This window comes from Ascidia mentula, chromosome 1 (genome assembly GCF_947561715.1).
Source record: "Ascidia mentula chromosome 1, kaAscMent1.1, whole genome shotgun sequence".
Classification (NCBI taxonomy): domain Eukaryota; kingdom Metazoa; phylum Chordata; class Ascidiacea; order Phlebobranchia; family Ascidiidae; genus Ascidia; species Ascidia mentula.
The window spans coordinates 2,300,256-2,318,245 of record NC_138566.1 but is presented as its reverse complement, the minus strand read 5'-3'; the positions used below and the strand labels follow the sequence as shown (position 1 = coordinate 2,318,245).

Genomic DNA, 17,990 nt, shown 5'->3' with positions numbered 1-17,990 from the left:
TCTTCGTCCGTAATGTGGGCAAGAATAAGTATGCAACATGTGGATAAACTGTCGTCGTGGCTGATCTGAGAAACAGAACAATATGTTAGATTCCAGAACACCAATTGTGATTCTTTTGGGTATTTTAATTTCCCTAAAAAGCTGCTTGTTGCACAGGCTTGGAATGCTGAGGGTCATTAGTTCAAACCCCGCCACGAGTGCTGGTTTGCCTTTTTGTCACTGTTCGTTTTTTTAACCTACCGTTATTCCCTTAGTGTTCTTGGCGTACCATCCAATCAACTCTACTGCCCCAGTGTCTTTGTAATATCTCTTGTTGTTGCTTGATATTGAACAGTTGTAGAGGATTGCGATTGAATTGAGAATAATGTACCCTTGGGTCTGCGTGAACACAAGTTTGAAAAATTAAGATAAAATGAAACAGTTTACACAGCGGATGTTTCTATCTCAAAATCTTCACAACAAATACCAACCTTAAAATTTTCTTTAAACGTGTTTTTAAACATTTGCAAGATGAGAGTCAAGTTATCTAAAATTCCGGAGCTTGCGATGGCTTCAGAGAAGGGGATGCTCAGGTCACAGTAACTCAGACAGACTTCGAGCAGTTTCTCGAAATCTCCTACGTCGGAACTACGAACAACATTGTTTACAGAAGAATGACAACATACCCGGGTTATGCTGTGGTTTTAATTTACAGATCCTTAATATGATGATATTTTGTTTGTGATTTATGAACATAGTGCTTACCTTTCCAACCAATCCCCTTTCTCTAATTGAATTACGAATATGTCGAAATATATTTTAAACAGCTCTGGTGCGCCACTGCGTGCAAAGGTGTCAGCGGCTTTTTTCTTAATCTGAAAATTAGTGCGAGATTTAAATTTGACACGATTCGCTTGATGTCAACCTTGTAGTTCTGGTCTTCTGTGGTTTTATTTTGTGATTAACTTTTCTCTCTTAGCAATCGCATTGCTATTAGCATTTTTTTCCCACAAATTTAATGTGTTTTCAACATGCTGAACGTTTTGTATTCTTCTGCCAATCGTATTTTTATTAGTTAATTATAAAAAGCAAAGACAATTTGGTATTAGCATGACAGAAAAGGTTATGCTGTGGTACAAAATTGACACAGACCATTTTGAGGAAGCACCTACTTCGGTTTGTAATTCCGGCTGATTAAAATATTCGTTCATTCCCTCGATTAATTTTTTTTCTGCCAGACCCAACTTAGGATTTTCATTACTGCTGTTCAAGTCACGCTTGGCTTCCTCAGTGTAACGCTTGGCTTCATCGATGTGACGCTTGACTTGCTCTAAAAAAGGTTTCACATGTCAAAAACAACGCTTTTTTTCCTAATTGTTTATCCGCCGGTTGCTTGCAACTCGTTCGGGGCGTATAAAGCAAAGCTACTTTCAGCAATAAGCTTTATTGGTGCTTTGTTCTGAGCGCACGTATCATTTAAAAGTTGGTTGAATAGCCGAGAATTACGTTACTGCTCTTGTATAAATGGGACAGACGCTTGTAAATTCTGTTTTCATTAATCATATATTTAAACTATGGTGATAGTGAGCGATAGCAGCTTTGGTTGTAAATTCTTTCCCTCCGGTTCCTACCTTGATCGACAAAAATCTGACTGTCAACAGTGACCGCTTTCTCCATGATTTGAACTTTTTGTATGATTTCCCTTGATTTAAACCTTCCAGTCGGCTTGGATATATTTTAAACCAACACCCTTTATTCTAGCGTAAGCAACTGGTGTATAATGGAACTACTACCTTCACTACTTAACTAAACTAACTGTGGTAGCTTTGCCATAATACTAAAGGGCTTATTGCTAAATGAGCGTTTGTTGGTAAGTGACGTCACGTTGACTTCCCGCCCTTTGCGCGTTCCTGCATGATAAATAACACAAGCGATTACTACTGAAACGAGCTTGAGGAAATACCTCTCTCTATTCATTTTATCAAACACCTTTCCAACGTTGCTATTTCAACCAATAATACTTGTATAAAACATTAATAAGTCATCAATGAAACCGACTGATGACTGTTTCTTTTTAAATGGGACGAACTCGGCTTTGAAGCATGTAAGCAAACACTCGTCACTGGTAATGGTTTACGGACCCAATTGTGCGGCGTGTTTGCTTATGGTACTTAACTGTTCGTGCCGACTTCAACAAATACCGCTTTACATAAACCAGGCCTTATTGTTAATAGATACACACCACTCGTACGATACACCATATCAAATATGATGCAATTCTGAAGAAACAGCGGTGATTACTGGCAACCTGGTGTGGATACAAGAGGAAGAAATTGAAATGCAATCTTTATTGAAGAGCAAGAAGTGCTAAACATGACAGCGTGGAGTAAACCATATTATATTAAAGGAAAGCAAGTATGTACAAAGTAAAACCAAGCATCACCATTGTAAACATTCTGTACATTTTGGTTAAGGTTTACCACAAGACCCCACTAATGAGGTTTAATTTTAAAATTCCATGGGCAAGTTTCATCAATCGCATCGAAATTTAAAGTTGATTCGCTTTAGGTTTCTTGCTCCATCGTACCAAGTTGCCCAACGGATTCCCTTCTCCGTCTCTGTGTCGGCCCAAACGGCGTTCGGTTGCGTGAAACATTCCCTGAACCACCAGCCTCCACGTTTATCATGTGAACAACACGTTTTCGAGGACCATAATCTGTTCACATGAAGCGAACGGTTTTAATCAATTTCCAGGAAGAGATCGGGTATGAATGGGTGCAAAATACTTGAAGTTAGTTACTTTGAATATGAAAAACAACTATGATGTTAGTCATCTTAGTAGCTTAAGATAATTAACAGCATAATAGCAATTGCTTTCATGTACAAAGAGGGTATGAAATTAAACTAGTTTAATTTTGTTTTGTCTAGTAAAAGCTACGCAAAAATTTCAGTAAAGACTATACATGGTTGGATTAAATTGCGGTGCGTTGTATCATGCATTAGACTTGGATCTCACCATAATTTTACTGAAAATTTAAACATGCGTAGTCTTTACCGTGATATTCTGGCAGACACATGTAACAAAATAAATTTACATTCAAGACCTTTTGTCGCCATAGTCGTGAAGCTTTTCAAGTACACATACAACAAAACGGGACAATACATTACATAATATTAACGTTCTAAAAAAGCAGAGTGATTATAATTTAAAAAAAAATGTTTTTGTGTCTAATTAACATTTTATCGAACCTACTTTTCGGCTTGGTTTTTATCTGGTATGATGAAGTTCACTTTGGTTGTATTGCTTATTGGTGACCCCGAAAAACTGTCCCCGATGTTTCCCGAAAATCCCTTTAAATTAACCTCGTATCTGCATTTTGGTCCCACGAGGAAGTCTCTGTAACGTAATAAAATACACGGCAAGTGTCGAGATTACGTTTTTTTCTGCATCGTGGCCGACGTAAGTACGAATTAAACCGAAATTTTCTGACTGTCAAAATTTGAAACACAATTACGAGTAGAGGTCGATGAATTACGCAAAGAAAAGTGAATTGCTTGAACTGATTGACATATAAAACACCTCTTAACCTGTACTCTCCATATCCTGTTTCATTCTGGAAATCCTCCAAGTCGATACGGAGTCGGCATCTCTTTTTTTTCGCCCTTCTGATCGTATGATAAACTCTTTTTAAACCTGCAAAGATTTTTTAAATTTAATTAAATAATACGAGATAAGTTTAAATGTGGGAGAAGCGGAAAAGTGTTTCCATTCTTCCATTAAAGCGCGACTGCATTATTACGTCACTATTTGCTTACCCCACCAAAACTCGCCACTAAAATTTCCGAATCCGTCCTTGTAGTCTTTCCAGTTCCTCTGGAAGTTTTCCGAGCCGTCAAATCGTTTCTGAAACAACTAAAAGAGGTTTTGACTGATTGGTTGGTTCTGATAATTAGCAAAACCTTTTTCAATCGCAATCTGCATTTAGCGGCAAGTTGAAATGTGAACTGTATATTTTTTTGTCAAATTCAGACAAGCTCTTGGAAAGCGTCGGATCAATTCTTTCGGTCAAGAACGATCCTGCGCCACAAATGGTTGGCGACCCACTTGTTTAATGTTTGTGGTAATATTTTAATAATCTGTCATTCTGGCACAATTAACGTTACTTTTCATGTCCGGCTGCAGCCTGAATCCTAGCTGCAAAGCAGGTGAAACGCCGGACAATAAAAGTCACGTTAGTTCTTGCAGAAGGACAGATTATTAAAATATAATATACCCGGCAGCAACATAATGTTTGTGGTAATTACTGCATCACATAACTTCCATCGTCAATCCCTATTTGAACACAACAGTTATAAACGTTTTTGTTTAAACTTCATTACGTACCAGCCACCCATTTTGACACACCGCTTTTCCCGCCTTTAACTCCACAATTCCCGTTCTATTCTTGTCCCAACAAGTCACTTCTGAAAATATTAAACAGTTTGGAGTTGTTTTTTTCCGTGTGATCTAACGTCCCATCACACTGACGTATGAAACAAAGCAATAAACTCTTTTACATGCAACAATTTACAACCAAAAGGCATTTGGTTATTTTGTTATGGAACTATTGCTGTAATGGTTATGGAACAAGATAATGCACGTAACCGCACGTATTAATAAAATCATGGTTTATGGGAAAGGTTTGAAAATGTCGTGTCAGCAAAAACAAAATAACGGAAAGAAAATTTAAAATAGGAATTTGTGTGCAGTTTCGTCTCAAGAGGTTACTTGGGGTAATATGTAAGAAGTGAAAATGACTTAACCCACCCTTCTGACAAAACTTTCCAGTTAAATACGGAGGGCAGTTGCAGAAATATCCGCCAATCCCCTCCACGCACGTACTGTTGTTTTCACACCGGTTCACGTAGCAACTTTTTGTATCTGGCAAAGAAATTTACATACCGTGACCTGCAGTTATATAAGAATATAAAACAAGTCATTTGTCGTAAAGACATATTTCGCCTACAATAAGGTATCGTCAGTATTGCTGAAAAACAATGCGTTTTAATTGAAACAACAGACGTAAACCACTGCATAAACTCATATACAGGTACTTGTACCTCTGTTTTCGAGATTCATAAAGAGCAATAGGGATTCCGATAACGGATGTAACATATATAATTATTTGATTTTAAACAGCGTTGTTTTTAGTGATACTGATGATGCCGAATTAGAGGGGAAATATATATTTCCAAAATAACTAAAAGACAAGTGACTTAAGGTTTGCTCTTAGTTAAAAAATCATACACCATGTCTTAGTTACCATAAGGCTGTCGGGAGATTGCCATATGTTTTAAGATTTCTATTTAATAAAGTCTATTTAAAAGAGGGGTGTCGGTGAACTATAGTAAACTTATTCGAACACTGGGCGACTCTGCAATTGTCACATTCATTTCGCGTTGATTGGGAAGTCATTCCGTGCAGTGTCAGGCTACATGCAAAGGTCTGTCGGACATGCTTTTTGAAATTCTCGTCAAGCAACTCTACTAATCTCACTTGAAAAGGTGAATGACTTGTGGAAAGAATCGTCATCACGACTGGTGATACCGTGTGACGTACTTCCGTTGTATGACGTCGACCGTTTTGCATTGTAGAAGGTCACATGTCCACCTTTCACTGTCAAAAGCGGTGCAATAAGAATGAGGAATAGTACACAATAAGGCCAATGGTGGATCACTCAGAAATATCATTAGGATTAGTGAAGTCGCAGGTTGAACTGAATGTCACTCTGCAACAACGCACCTGTCAGCATACCGGCGTGGATCGCTGCACTGCAGAGTGAAGAACCCGCGCTGTAGATTTCAGTTCCATAAACCGCTTCCTTGCCACAGCCTGGAGGACAAACTACGTCATTGACAGCCGTCGACGAGTCGCCTTGCACTGCGCACGTCACTGAAAATGAACAAGGTCATTGGGAGTGTCAACGTTGCAGCTGTAACCAGGTTTTTTGCCATTCTTTTTCTTCATTTTACCGATGTCTTGAAACTAAATTGTTATTTAAGGAAAACGTTTGGAAGATTTTGTTTTGCTCTGTGGCCCTTGACCTTGACAGGATAATTAGTCACAAAATTTTATGTTAGTTGTAATAAATCTGTAACAATTGTGAAAAACTCCAAAGCGTGAGACAGAACTTTCACAATAATTCAAATCACTAACTTTCAAACGAATATGAGAATTTTCCACTTGAAGAACACGTTTTGCTTCTGACCGCGTTCCTGGTGGCTCCTTTGTATTGCTTCTTACCATCGTGCATACTACGATAAACCACCACAGGACCACCGCCGTCTGGAGTAAACTGCAGTTCGTTACCAAATTTCATCAAACTTTTCACACGTAAGATACATAGATTTGAAAAAGCATTGGTGAACAATGAAGGCCCAACTGGGCCATGACCCTTTTCAAATACTAAAGTTTTGGTTCACGAAACATCCAAATTGTGGCCAAGTATTTAGAAATTAATTTATTGTTAAGCACGCCAAAGTCATTTTATGAGGCGATATTTTAAACAGTAAACTTCTCCTTGCCTAAACCTGTAACCAAGGCCCCAACAAAAATTTCGAACTGGCTACGTCCATGGCAATAAAGTACCATTTAATTTGCCAAATTTGTCGCAACGTTTAATCCAAATTCTGTGCAGAAAACGTGAGCAAAATGTAGACCGATAATACAGACGTTGTATTTTTCGTACCGTCCACCCGTTGGTCGTGGATTGCCGCCAAACATATGGAACCCCAGGAGTAGAAACGATCTCCGCACAATGTCAAGTTTTGTTTCAAACAACCTGGTGGACACATGAGGGTTGAGATGGAATGTTTCACTTCGGTGAAATTCGTGTCACACTTCAAGGTCAAATCTGCACTAGGAAATAGAAGAAAGGTGTCAAGGAAAATATTCGAAAACAATGAATCTTCCACTGAATTGATGTAACGTCATTTATTTATAATAGGTTTTATGTCTATCAAGAATTAATGTCTTGTACAGACGGCTGTTGTAACAGTTACACTGTGACGTTTCGTATCGAATTCGACAAACATAGTTTGCGGTCAGTTTACGTGAGCATATTCTTCATTTAACCACTATAATTAATCTTTAACAATTACTAAAATATCACAAATCAAAATCTTTTGTAAACAAAACAGTTGTCACGTAATTCAATAAAAACATGGTAAAAAGTATACACAGATTAGATGCAGCATAAATAGTTTTTGATATGTAAGCTGTGTTGGGATCTTATCTGCGAATCGTTATTTAGCCAACTTACCTTCGCATTTTTCGTCGACAGCTGTGACAACCATTATAATCGCCATTAGAAACATCAGCTTTTCTTTCCATCTTCCAAAACCACCCATCTTCGCACTGAGACATTCGCATGTAATGGGAATAAAATATTGCCTTGTGATTTAAACGCTCCTTTCTTTTTTCCCATTTTTGGTCGTCACGACACAAATCTGTCAATGATGATTGTTTCACATCGTTTGAAGTAGAAAAGATTTTACTTTATTAGTGGATATCGAGTATTTAAAAGGACGAATCAAAAATTTAGCATTGCGTTTTAAACCTTTACTTTCACTGACAAGGAATCTTGTATACGTAAAAAATTGTTTTTCGAAAATTACACAAGGTTTTTTTCAATCGTGGAATCTCGCCAAACGCAAAACTTTTGGTTCTGGCCTTTGAATGAATCAGTCAGAATGAGATTATTTGAGTCGCAGGGTTAATTGCGTTTATTTTTACAAGAAACATTGATAATATTTCAAGTGTTGCTGCTGACAACTTCTGGTCACATGAGCAGCTGTGTTATTTACACCAGAGATTATTAAGTACTTAGTAGTCTTTGTTTGCACCAGGGGAGCACAACCTTTTTAACTAATGCCGGCCGCATCACACAGACTTTATTTCACCAACTGCCGTTAGTGAAGTCATACTGATAATATCGCATTTACTTATGTTTAAAAGTGTAATGAAATGTTACATTTTACTATATTTCTTACCTGAAACTACATGGTCTTATTCTGTATAAAAACAAAGACTGACCAATCTCATAAGCCAAACATCCGGGCAAAATCGGTAGTTTTTGACAATGCACGGCCGACAATACAAATGTTCTATAAAGCATGTGTACAGCCACAGGTTGTGACACCCTGGTTTGCACCAAAGGATTGGTGTTAGTAAAAAAACATAAACTGCCCCACATGTGCTCATACGAAACGTGGACGGCCTCCATCAATAGCGGAAGCTTAAGTTGAAACCAAAACTTCCAAACAAAATTACAATATTAAACGCGGGCAAAAAGTTAGGCGCTGTACACGGGTATGATACAGTTATTTTTCATAAACATTGATGAGAGCAACGTGTTTTAATACAGTTAGTACAGCATTTATAAGGTAACGTTTATCGATGGCAACAAAGACTTTGCATCTCGCTTCAAAACAAACCGTCCAACATGCATAGAAAAAGTAATCAAAGCTATCTGTCGAAAATGTTTATTCCAAATGCTCCAAAGCGTTGACGAAATGCATCAAATGATGAGGTTCCCTGATTTTCAGCTTCTCGTAGACGTAACGATAGAAAAAATCTTTTGCATCTGATTTAAGCGACTTCAGAAATAAAAGGGTTTTTCCATTCAACTTCTTGTTCACGGACCTGTTACAAGAAGGTACAACACACATTTAAAATATTATTCTACATACGATTCAAAGCACGCTTTTCATCAACTTATTTCATAATAATTTTCAGTATTACGTCACAGTTACATCTGTGGGAATTGTGGCGCCATGGCCGGTGGACCCCAAGTAGAACATACATCCAAAATAAAAGAAATATCCAAGTGAAAAAAGGCAAGAAACAAAAACATCGGCCAAGTATGTTGGTTTAGCAAACTCACAATTTCAGTCCATAAGCTTTCGCCCAATTCTCCACTTCCCTGTGCGTCCATAGCCTCACGGGCTGCTGATTCAATTCCAGATCAGCGTAGAAAATATGCTTTATAACTGCACCAGCGTACCCAGGGGACAATGGATGGGTCTGTAAACATAATGCAAGAACTGAGACTTCACTGGTGTAGGTTTAAAGGCATTGCTGGATGACTGGGCTGTGAAGTCTGTAAACGTTATGATCTCGATACGATAGCTGTGATCGCCAAGCAAGGACCTGCGCAGTGAGGCGATCCTGTCAATCATGCCATTGCATAAAATATTACTGCGTTCTTCAGTGTAGGTTGCCATTACGCAGTTATTTTTCGCAGGCCAAGTGCGTGATAGTTGGAATATAATAATTTTCCATACGAAAAAGATGGTTTTACAAATCTTGACATCCCGACCATGCAGTTTTCTAAACAAGGGTGGCCTTAAATGCGGGTTTCTGTATTCAACCAGTTCCATTATTGTTATTACGGTCGCAGTTATGGAATCTATCAGCTCGGAATACAAAACCCTTTTCTCATATCCCTTCAATATAGCCACGCGTTTGGGGTGGCGCTAGAGATCTGTATCATGTTACGATGATTAGTCGAGGGGGACTTTCAAATGAGGGCGCTTTTAGTCAATGCACAAAACCATACAGCAAAAATTTTAATAACAATAATGCCACTGTCGCTATTTTGGATCAAACCTGGGCAAACACTTTCATTACGGAAGAAGGTAAAATTTTGTGTGTGCAAAAGAAATCTCAATCGTCAGAATCCAAATGTCGTATACTTATGCCTTTGTCATGTATCACTTTATGAGCATGATGGACCGTGTATGACGTAAATTTCTAAACCAGCTTTTTTAGGAGTGGGTAAAAGTCATGTTAACGTTAAACTGTTACTTTTTCACCTTTCTTCCCGCTTTTCTTTTTCCTTTATCGCCCAGTTCCTTGATCAAACTTGAAACAACTTCATTGGATTTCTCCGCTTTACCTGGGTCAGTGATGTCCGTGACGTTGTAATAGAGTTTTGTGCCCAGAAGTGCGCCTTTGTGGAAATCAGAAGGAATCGGGGTTGAAAGTAAAATAAGTTTCTCAAAGGAACAATTAAATTAAGGCGAAAAAAACAAACCGTTTTGTTTTCGTATACTGAGTAAGATTTTTTAATTAAGTGATAAGCAGCCTCACAGCTCACCGAGCCATCCGTTTGGTCTATATTCTTTTTCTACCATAAGAGGAATAATTTCCTTTTTCTGCTGGTACGCATATGTCCCTTCAGTTCTGTGAAATGAGATTGTAATCAAGTTTAACACCAACAAAGTTACTTAGGGATCACAGATATCGTATGAAGATCATTAAATGCGTTTTTCCTCCATTCCAAAGTAGTTTTACCTGCAGTTTTGGCTTTTGCTGTAGGACAGGGATAATGCGACCAACACCACAGCTGATTGTTCAACAGCTTCAGCCATCGTTTGCAGAGTGTCTCCCCGCATTTGGTCGAGGTCCATCCAAACATTGAAGCCTTCACTTTCCAAGTGGGTTTTCAACTGTAAATTGATGAAAACATGGATTGTTAGAAAGGAAACCTCTGTTCGCTTGATGTTGTGGATTCGGTTGTTACAGAATATCCACATTTAAAATTCCTTATTTAAAAAGTATCTTAGGAAACAAATAGTAGTACATTTTTGGAAGCATATAATTCCTACATTCCTGAAATAACAATCGAAAGGTTTGTTCTATGGCTACAAAACAAACAGAAAAAAGACAGGAATTTTCATGTGTCACCAAAACGAGCTTGCCGTGAGCTGCATACAGATGACCACTTTTTGACCTGCAAGGTCTCATCGGTGCAGCTTGGTGTGACTCTTACAGCTTACAAAACTCATTTTTTCCACTTTGATTATTTCTACCAAACGAGCCTTGCCCAATTTCCGAATATTTATGTGCTAAAACGATTTACACCCGCGCAATGCAAAATGCACGTCACCTTTTTTATAACACGTTGATTGTTCCAACTGTAACTTAACATCACGTGATCTCCTCCTTCTCTTTCACCATCACGACTCTGAAATGATGAATTCGGCATAAAATTTCATAAAATTCGATCGTCATTTCAGGCATTATTCACCGCTTTCCTGCTGAAATCGTAGATAATCGGATCGCTTTTCAGAACCCACATCGCCCCGGAAGCCGCCGTTCTTAGTTTCCTGTGAAATTATCATGATATTTTATTCCAACAAGCAAAGTGAATTTTTTTTCTCTCAGATTTGCGCTCCGGTTTACTTTTACCACCAGATGAATGACGACAAAATCGGGAAAAGCATTTCGATAAAAAACGTTCAATACTTGTCCTTGTGAGTCATGAACTCGTTCAGTTTTTCTATCACATGTTTGTTGTCGTTGATTTTCTTCTTGTTCTCTTCCACAAACGATAAAGCCCAGATACATTCGACTGCTCTGATTTTATCGGCCGTCCCACCTAAACCACATGTTATTTAGATGCAATAAATAACTTGCATTAAATCGTTTTGACGTGCCAGGTTTAGATGGCCGCATTTAAGATTGAATTACTAACACTGCTAAACTTCAGATTTTATTTGAGTCCTCAGTCCTTGTTTGATTTAAGTTAAAAAGTGGAATCGATATGAAATTAGTTATCTGAGTTCGGATATTGGTGCAGGACTGTGTACGTCACCTTTCTTGATCAGTTTCATTAGTTTTTTGAGTAAGTTTTGTTTGAGGAGTTTTTTGCTGTTGTTGTCGTTCATTGCAAGTCTGGACAAACTCCAAGCAAGTTTCTCGGCCGAAAAGCCCAGTTTTGAGTATCGGCCGATTCTGCCAAGAGCGTCGTCCAACTCCTGTATGATAACAGGTTCTACTTGTTGCAAATGTGGATAAGATATATAAGCATGTTAATATAATCACAGGGTACGAGGGCATTTTCGCTGGATCAAGGTAATTATCCTGTGGTTTAGACGGTAGAGCAGTGGCCTGTTATGTCCCGGGTATTGAGGTCAAACCACACCGGGCAGTTTCTGTTCCTCGCCCTAACTTGTCAGGAAAATGGACTTTGATGCAGCTTTGCCTTTGTAGCATATGATAATAGTAACATAATATAATTGCAACTGTGTGTGCATTTGTATATGTTTATTCCTATTTTTTATCGGCTATTATCATAGGATTTAACAAAAACCTTCAGTAAATTGTTGATAACATCGTCGTCCATTTCAAAGTTCCTAGTTTTGTCAGACTCATCACATGGTGGCGCCACTTCCGTCACTCTACTTTCGTCATTTTCATTACTTTCATCGATGGCCGTTATTTCTTTGTCCTCATCTCCATGACTTGAGGTGGCTTCGATCTGGCTGCTTGTTTCACGTTCTTTCGGGGTTTGAACTGATTGTGTTTCGCTGTTTAAGGTGGTTACACTATCCTCCTCTTTCACCAATCTGAAATTTAGCAAAAAAATAAATAGAATAAAATTTCAAAAATTCCATCGTCATTTCAAGCATTAATTACCGGCCACTATTGGTACCATCCTTTTCCCTGATTTTCGCTGGTTGATTTTCGCTGGTTTCGTCGTCCCCGACACTTTTGGGAATTCTTTCATTTCCAGGCTCATCAACATCTTCGTCTGACAGGTCGAAAATGTGGGCTAAGATGAAGTAACACATTAGAGCAATACTTTTGTCTCCATTTATCTGTTGAAAAAATGCACTTGTCTTTTTTTCTTGCAGAGGTGAAATTGTGACGTCATCTATTGAAACTTACCGAAACATTTACTTTGTCTTTGGCGAATTTCCAAATAAATTTGGCGGCTTGCAATTTTTTGAAACGTTGGGAGTTGTTGTTTGACATGGAGCAGTTGTAGAGAATTGAAACAGAGAGTAGGACGATAACACCCTGTGTCTAATGTACAAACAAAAAAAAGTTTGCACAAAAGCATTTAAATAATAAAAGTGAATGCGTATGTGAATTGATTCTGGGAATTTATGTTTAATTATACTCCAATCAAAGAAACGCAGAAATATTACCATTCCTTGGCTGCGAAGTCTGTGAACCTTGTAATCCAAGAAACGTCAACTTCCGTGTTTTTACTTTTCCCGTGTTTCTCAACAGTTCCGAGCGTTGTATGTGGCAGGTTTTCAATTGTGCGCAGGGACGGGCGTATTGTGTTGTATGTGGCAGGGGCGTATTGTGAGGTAGTGTTGAGCCTTTTCATTTTAACCCACTTCTTGTGTTGTTTTTATAGACACTCATCACAAAAGCGAAATATATTTCTCTTAGATACCAAGACTGACAAACTTCAGCCAAGAAACCGTTTCTTTGATTGCAAATAAAACCGCATGCACAAAACACACACATAATTTCAAAAAATAAAATTCTGGGCAATCAGGTGAAGATAACCAATTAATTTTATCTGTAATTTGAAACCTTGTTTGAAGAATGCTAGGTTACTTCTAAAGTTCGTTGCATAAGCGAGCGATAATATATTATTTGATATAACTTTAATATGTTATATGAGGTTTACTTTCTGTTCTTCTTCAAAGGTTTCTTGAAACAACTTCAAATAACCGAGTAGGTGTTCGAGGATGTCGCACTTTACCATTCTTTCCGTCAGCGGGATGCTGGTATCACTGTAATTCACAGCAACTCGCAGCAACGCATGCATATCGGAGAAGTCTTTGCTGGAAGGTCAAAATAACAACTTTCACTCTCCCAATTAACCAAGTAAATCTAATGACGCGTCATTTTGAAAAATTCGAAACAAAACACATCTGCATACTTACTCATTCAACTTTCCATCTTCCCTTAACTTGGTCGAGTAAATCTTGAAATACTTTTGAAGCAGCTTAGCAATGCCCTTTTGTGCTAGGTAGTCACCGAAAGACTGGAAAGAATCCTGAGAAAAATACGCACCCTTGGTACGACGTTTCTGTACGTTTTGCCGAACTATACCGTGATATTTCCTTGTAGGTTTTGCAAAAACAGTAAAACTTCTGCGCATTCAGGTACAAAATTTTTTGCGACGAATTACCTTAGGACGTTGTACATACGGTCATAGTCAAGTAAATTTAATCGTGGGAGGTAAGTCGTACTGTTGTAGGTCCAGCGATTCCAAGTTTAAAATAAAAAAAAAAATTTAAAAAAAAATTTTTTCAGGTTCTTCGTCAGAATACACGGGAATACTGGATAAGAAAAAAGCAACGTAGATAAGCCAGCATATAACTTTGAATGCTTGTACAATGCGTCTCGTCGGGTTTTAACAAGCAATCTGTATTAAGGTTGTATACAAAAGCGTGATGCGTCGACAATATGCGGAATCGCCATACGATCCGCGTTAACAACAGAAACTGGATCGCTGGACTGTCGACTACACGTAATTTAAAACCTCGTATTTAGCGTAGTGATCATAGCGACAGTCAACATAGGTGACTTGGCCTTTGAAGCTAAATTCTAGCTCTGATTCTTTTAAGCCGCCCCTTAATTTAGGACCGCAATAAGAGATGGGAACATTTTATGGGCGATTTTAAACAACAATTTAGAGGGAACATTGGCACTAGTGTTTTGTCATATTGTACGGGCGTTTCAATATTTAGTTTGAAACAACAAACGTATGTACTCACATCCACTGGAGCTCACATGCAGGCCATCGTTCATATCTTGTTTACTTTCCTGCTCCACTGAGGTGCTACTGCCCATTTCGGCTGACATGGAACACATAAGGGAACATTGGCACTAGTGTTTTCCCATATTGTACGGGCGTTTTCATATTTAGTTTGAAACAACAAACGTTTGTACTCACATCCACTGGAGCTCACATGCAGGCCATCGTTCATATCTTGTTTACTTTCCTGCTCCACTGAGGTGCTACTGCCCATTTCGGCTGAAATTGAACACACAATACCCTATACTACCGCCTTGGTTTGCACCTAAAGATTAACTTGCCAACTAGTATCATAAACATACAAATTACATCGCTTAATAGAAATCCGGCTACCTAACTTTTGCTCCTAAACGTTGACATTGTTTGTGCGCTTTGTGACAAAAACTTTAGACCTATTTTGTGATTAAATTCAACGCTGCTTTTGAAAGGCAGATATGTGGCCTTAATAAAGTCTTCTTTGCAGAGCTTTCTTTCGTATTGTTGCGGACCTTTTTGTCTGCCCCTGTCAAAACAACTAAGGGTCGAAACAGGAACAGGTTCTCAGTTGAGTTGGAGTTAGTCGGGCGGATCTGCGTACCAGACCATAACGGACGAAACTTCTGTAGCATCCGAATGACCACCTTAAGAGCATTTTATCAAAACGTTTCAGTCGTGATTTTCTCCAATATACGCGTTTAACGTAACTCTGTACTTGTGCAATTTATTTTTAAGAAAAATGACGTCAAAACTGTTGTTGATTTCTATTGACACGTGCAAATCTTTTTTTTTATTTCATTTTTTTTATTCAGTTTTGTCAAAGTTTTTAAATAATCTGTAACAATATCGATCAATGGTCAACGTCGATCCGTTGTGTACCGAACTGGGTACCAAACAATAGAGACGATGTGCCCTTTTGCACATATATCTCTTATCCAGGTTGCCTTTTTTGTTGAGGCGTTTGTTTTAGGCTCGCACTTGGGTATCACATATTCAATAATGACTTATACACTAGAATTTAACAAAATTAGTTTATTTTGCTTCTGTTACCCCTATGATGTTGTTTTCAATGATGTCATGATCGGTCATTATCATGTCATTATCATCTTCGTCCGTAATGTGGGCAAGAATAAGTATGCAACATGTGGATAAACTGTCGTCGTGGCTGATCTGAGAAGCAGAACAATATGTTAGATTCTAGAACATCATTTTTTTCTTACTCTGAAAATTAGTGCGAGATTTAAATTTGACACGATTTGCTTGATCCACCTTGTAGTTCTTGTCTTTTGTGGTTTTATTTTGTGACTAACTTTTTTATCCCTCCTGGCTTAATCCCTTCTTAAAATTATCGAGTGGAATGTAACGTTTATGTCTGTATTCTGCACATATTCCGTCTGTATTCTGCACATATTCCGTCTGTATTCTGCACATATTCCGTCTGTATTCTGCACATATTCCGTCTGTATTCTGCACATATTCCGTCTGTATTCTGCACATATTCCGTCTGTATTCTGCACATATTCCGTCTGTATTCTGCACATATTCCGTCTGTATTATGCACATATTCCATCTGTATTGTGCACATATTCCGTCTGTATTCTGCACATATTCCGTCTGTATTATGCACATATTCCGTCTGTATTCTGCACATATTCCGTCTGTATTCTGCACATATTCCGTCTGTATTCTGCACATATTCCGTCTGTATTCTGCACATATTCCGTCTGTATTCTGCACATATTCCGTCTGTATTCTGCACATATTCCGTCTGTATTCTGCACATATTCCGTCTGAATTCTGCACATATTCCGTCTGTATTCTGCACATATTCCGTCTGTATTCTGCACATATTCCGTCTGTATTCTGCACATATTCCGTCTGTATTCTGCACATATTCGTTCGTATCTTGGTGTCAACTGAATAAAACAAACTAACCCAAGTTTGGTTTGTTACTGAAGCGGAGTCAGGAAACAGTCGCAGCTGAACACGTATCAACAAATAAATATTCCCCCCAATTCTTACAGGAATATTAAAAAGAAACAATCGCATTGCCATCAGCATGTTTTTCCCAAAAATTTAATTTGTGTTCAGTATAATGAACGTTTTAGTATTCTTCTACAAATCGCATTTTTCATTAATTAATTTCAAAAAGCAAAGACAGTTTGGGTATAAGCATGACAGAAAAGGTTATGCTGTGGTACAAAATTGACACAAACCATTTTTAGGAAGCACCTACTTCGGTTTGTAATTCCGGCTGATTAAAATATTCGTTCATTCCTTCGATTAATTTTTTTTCTGCCAGACCCAAATTAGGATTTTCATTACTGCTGCTCAAATCACGCTTGACTTGCTCTAAAAAAGGTTTCACAAATAATAAACAACACGGGTTTCGGAATTGTGTTTATCCACCGGTTGCTTGCAACCCGTTCGGGGCGCATAGAAAAAAACTATTTTGAGCAATGAGCATTATGGGTGCTTCGTTCTGAGCACACATATCATTTAAAAGTTGGTTGAATAGCCAAGAATTACGTTACTGCTCCTGCATAAATGGGACAGCCGCTTGTCGGATTTCATTAATCACTTATTTAAACTATGGTGATAGTGAGCGATAGCAGCTTTGGTTCTAAATTCTTTCCCTCCCGTTCCTACCTTGATCGACTAAAATCTGACTGTCAACAGTGACCGCTTTCTCCATGATTTGAATTTTTTGTATGATTTCCCTTGATTTAAACCTTCCAGTCGGCCTGGATATATTTTAAACCAACACCCTTTATTCTAGCACAAGTAACTGGTGTATAATGGAATTACTACCTTTACTACTTAACTAAACTAACTGTGGTAGCTCTGCCATAATACTAAAGGGCTTATTGCTAAATGAGCGTTTGTTGGTAAGTGACGTCATGTTGACTTCCCGCCCTTTGCGCGTTCCTGCATGATAAATAACACAAGCGATTACTACTGAAACGAGCTTGAGGAAATACCTCTCTCTATTCATTTCATTAATCATCTTTCCAACGTTGCTATTTTAACCAATAATACTTGCGTAAAACATCAATAAGTCATCAATGAAACCGACTAAACTCGGCTTTGAAGCATGTAAGCAAACACTCGTCACTGGTAAATGGTTTATGGGCCCAATTGTGCCGCGTGTTTGCTTATGGTACTTAACTGTTGGTGCCGGCTTCAACAAATACCGCTTTACATAAACCAGGCCTTATTGTTAATAGATACACACCACTCGTACGATACACCATATCAAATATGATGCAATTCTCAAGAAACAGCTGTGATTATTGGCAACCTGGTGTGGATGCAAGAGGAAGAAATTGTAATGCAATCTTTATTGAAGAGCAAGAAGTGCTAACCATGACAGCGTGGAGTAAACCATATTATATTAAAGGAAAGCAAGTATGTACAAAGTAA

The 17,990-nt window shown here is 38.2% G+C and overlaps 1 protein-coding gene across 1 annotated transcript; it reads right to left on the bottom strand.

The window, feature by feature from the left end:
* Nucleotides 1-7,961: 7,961 nt before the first annotated feature.
* On the bottom strand, nt 7,962-14,560 carry LOC145903879 (uncharacterized). Its single transcript, XM_082992066.1, has 15 exons — nt 14,551-14,560; nt 13,714-13,826; nt 13,455-13,611; nt 12,695-12,832; nt 12,443-12,624; nt 12,117-12,372; nt 11,619-11,781; nt 11,270-11,402; nt 11,052-11,130; nt 10,911-10,988; nt 10,316-10,470; nt 10,119-10,204; nt 9,835-9,971; nt 8,904-9,043; nt 7,962-8,662 (listed from the first exon to the last, which is right to left on the bottom strand). Exons 3-15 carry the CDS (start codon nt 13,593-13,595, stop codon nt 8,503-8,505), a joined length of 1,848 nt encoding a protein of 615 aa, XP_082848192.1. The 5' UTR covers nt 13,596-13,611; nt 13,714-13,826; nt 14,551-14,560; the 3' UTR covers nt 7,962-8,502.
* Nucleotides 14,561-17,990: the final 3,430 nt, after the last annotated feature.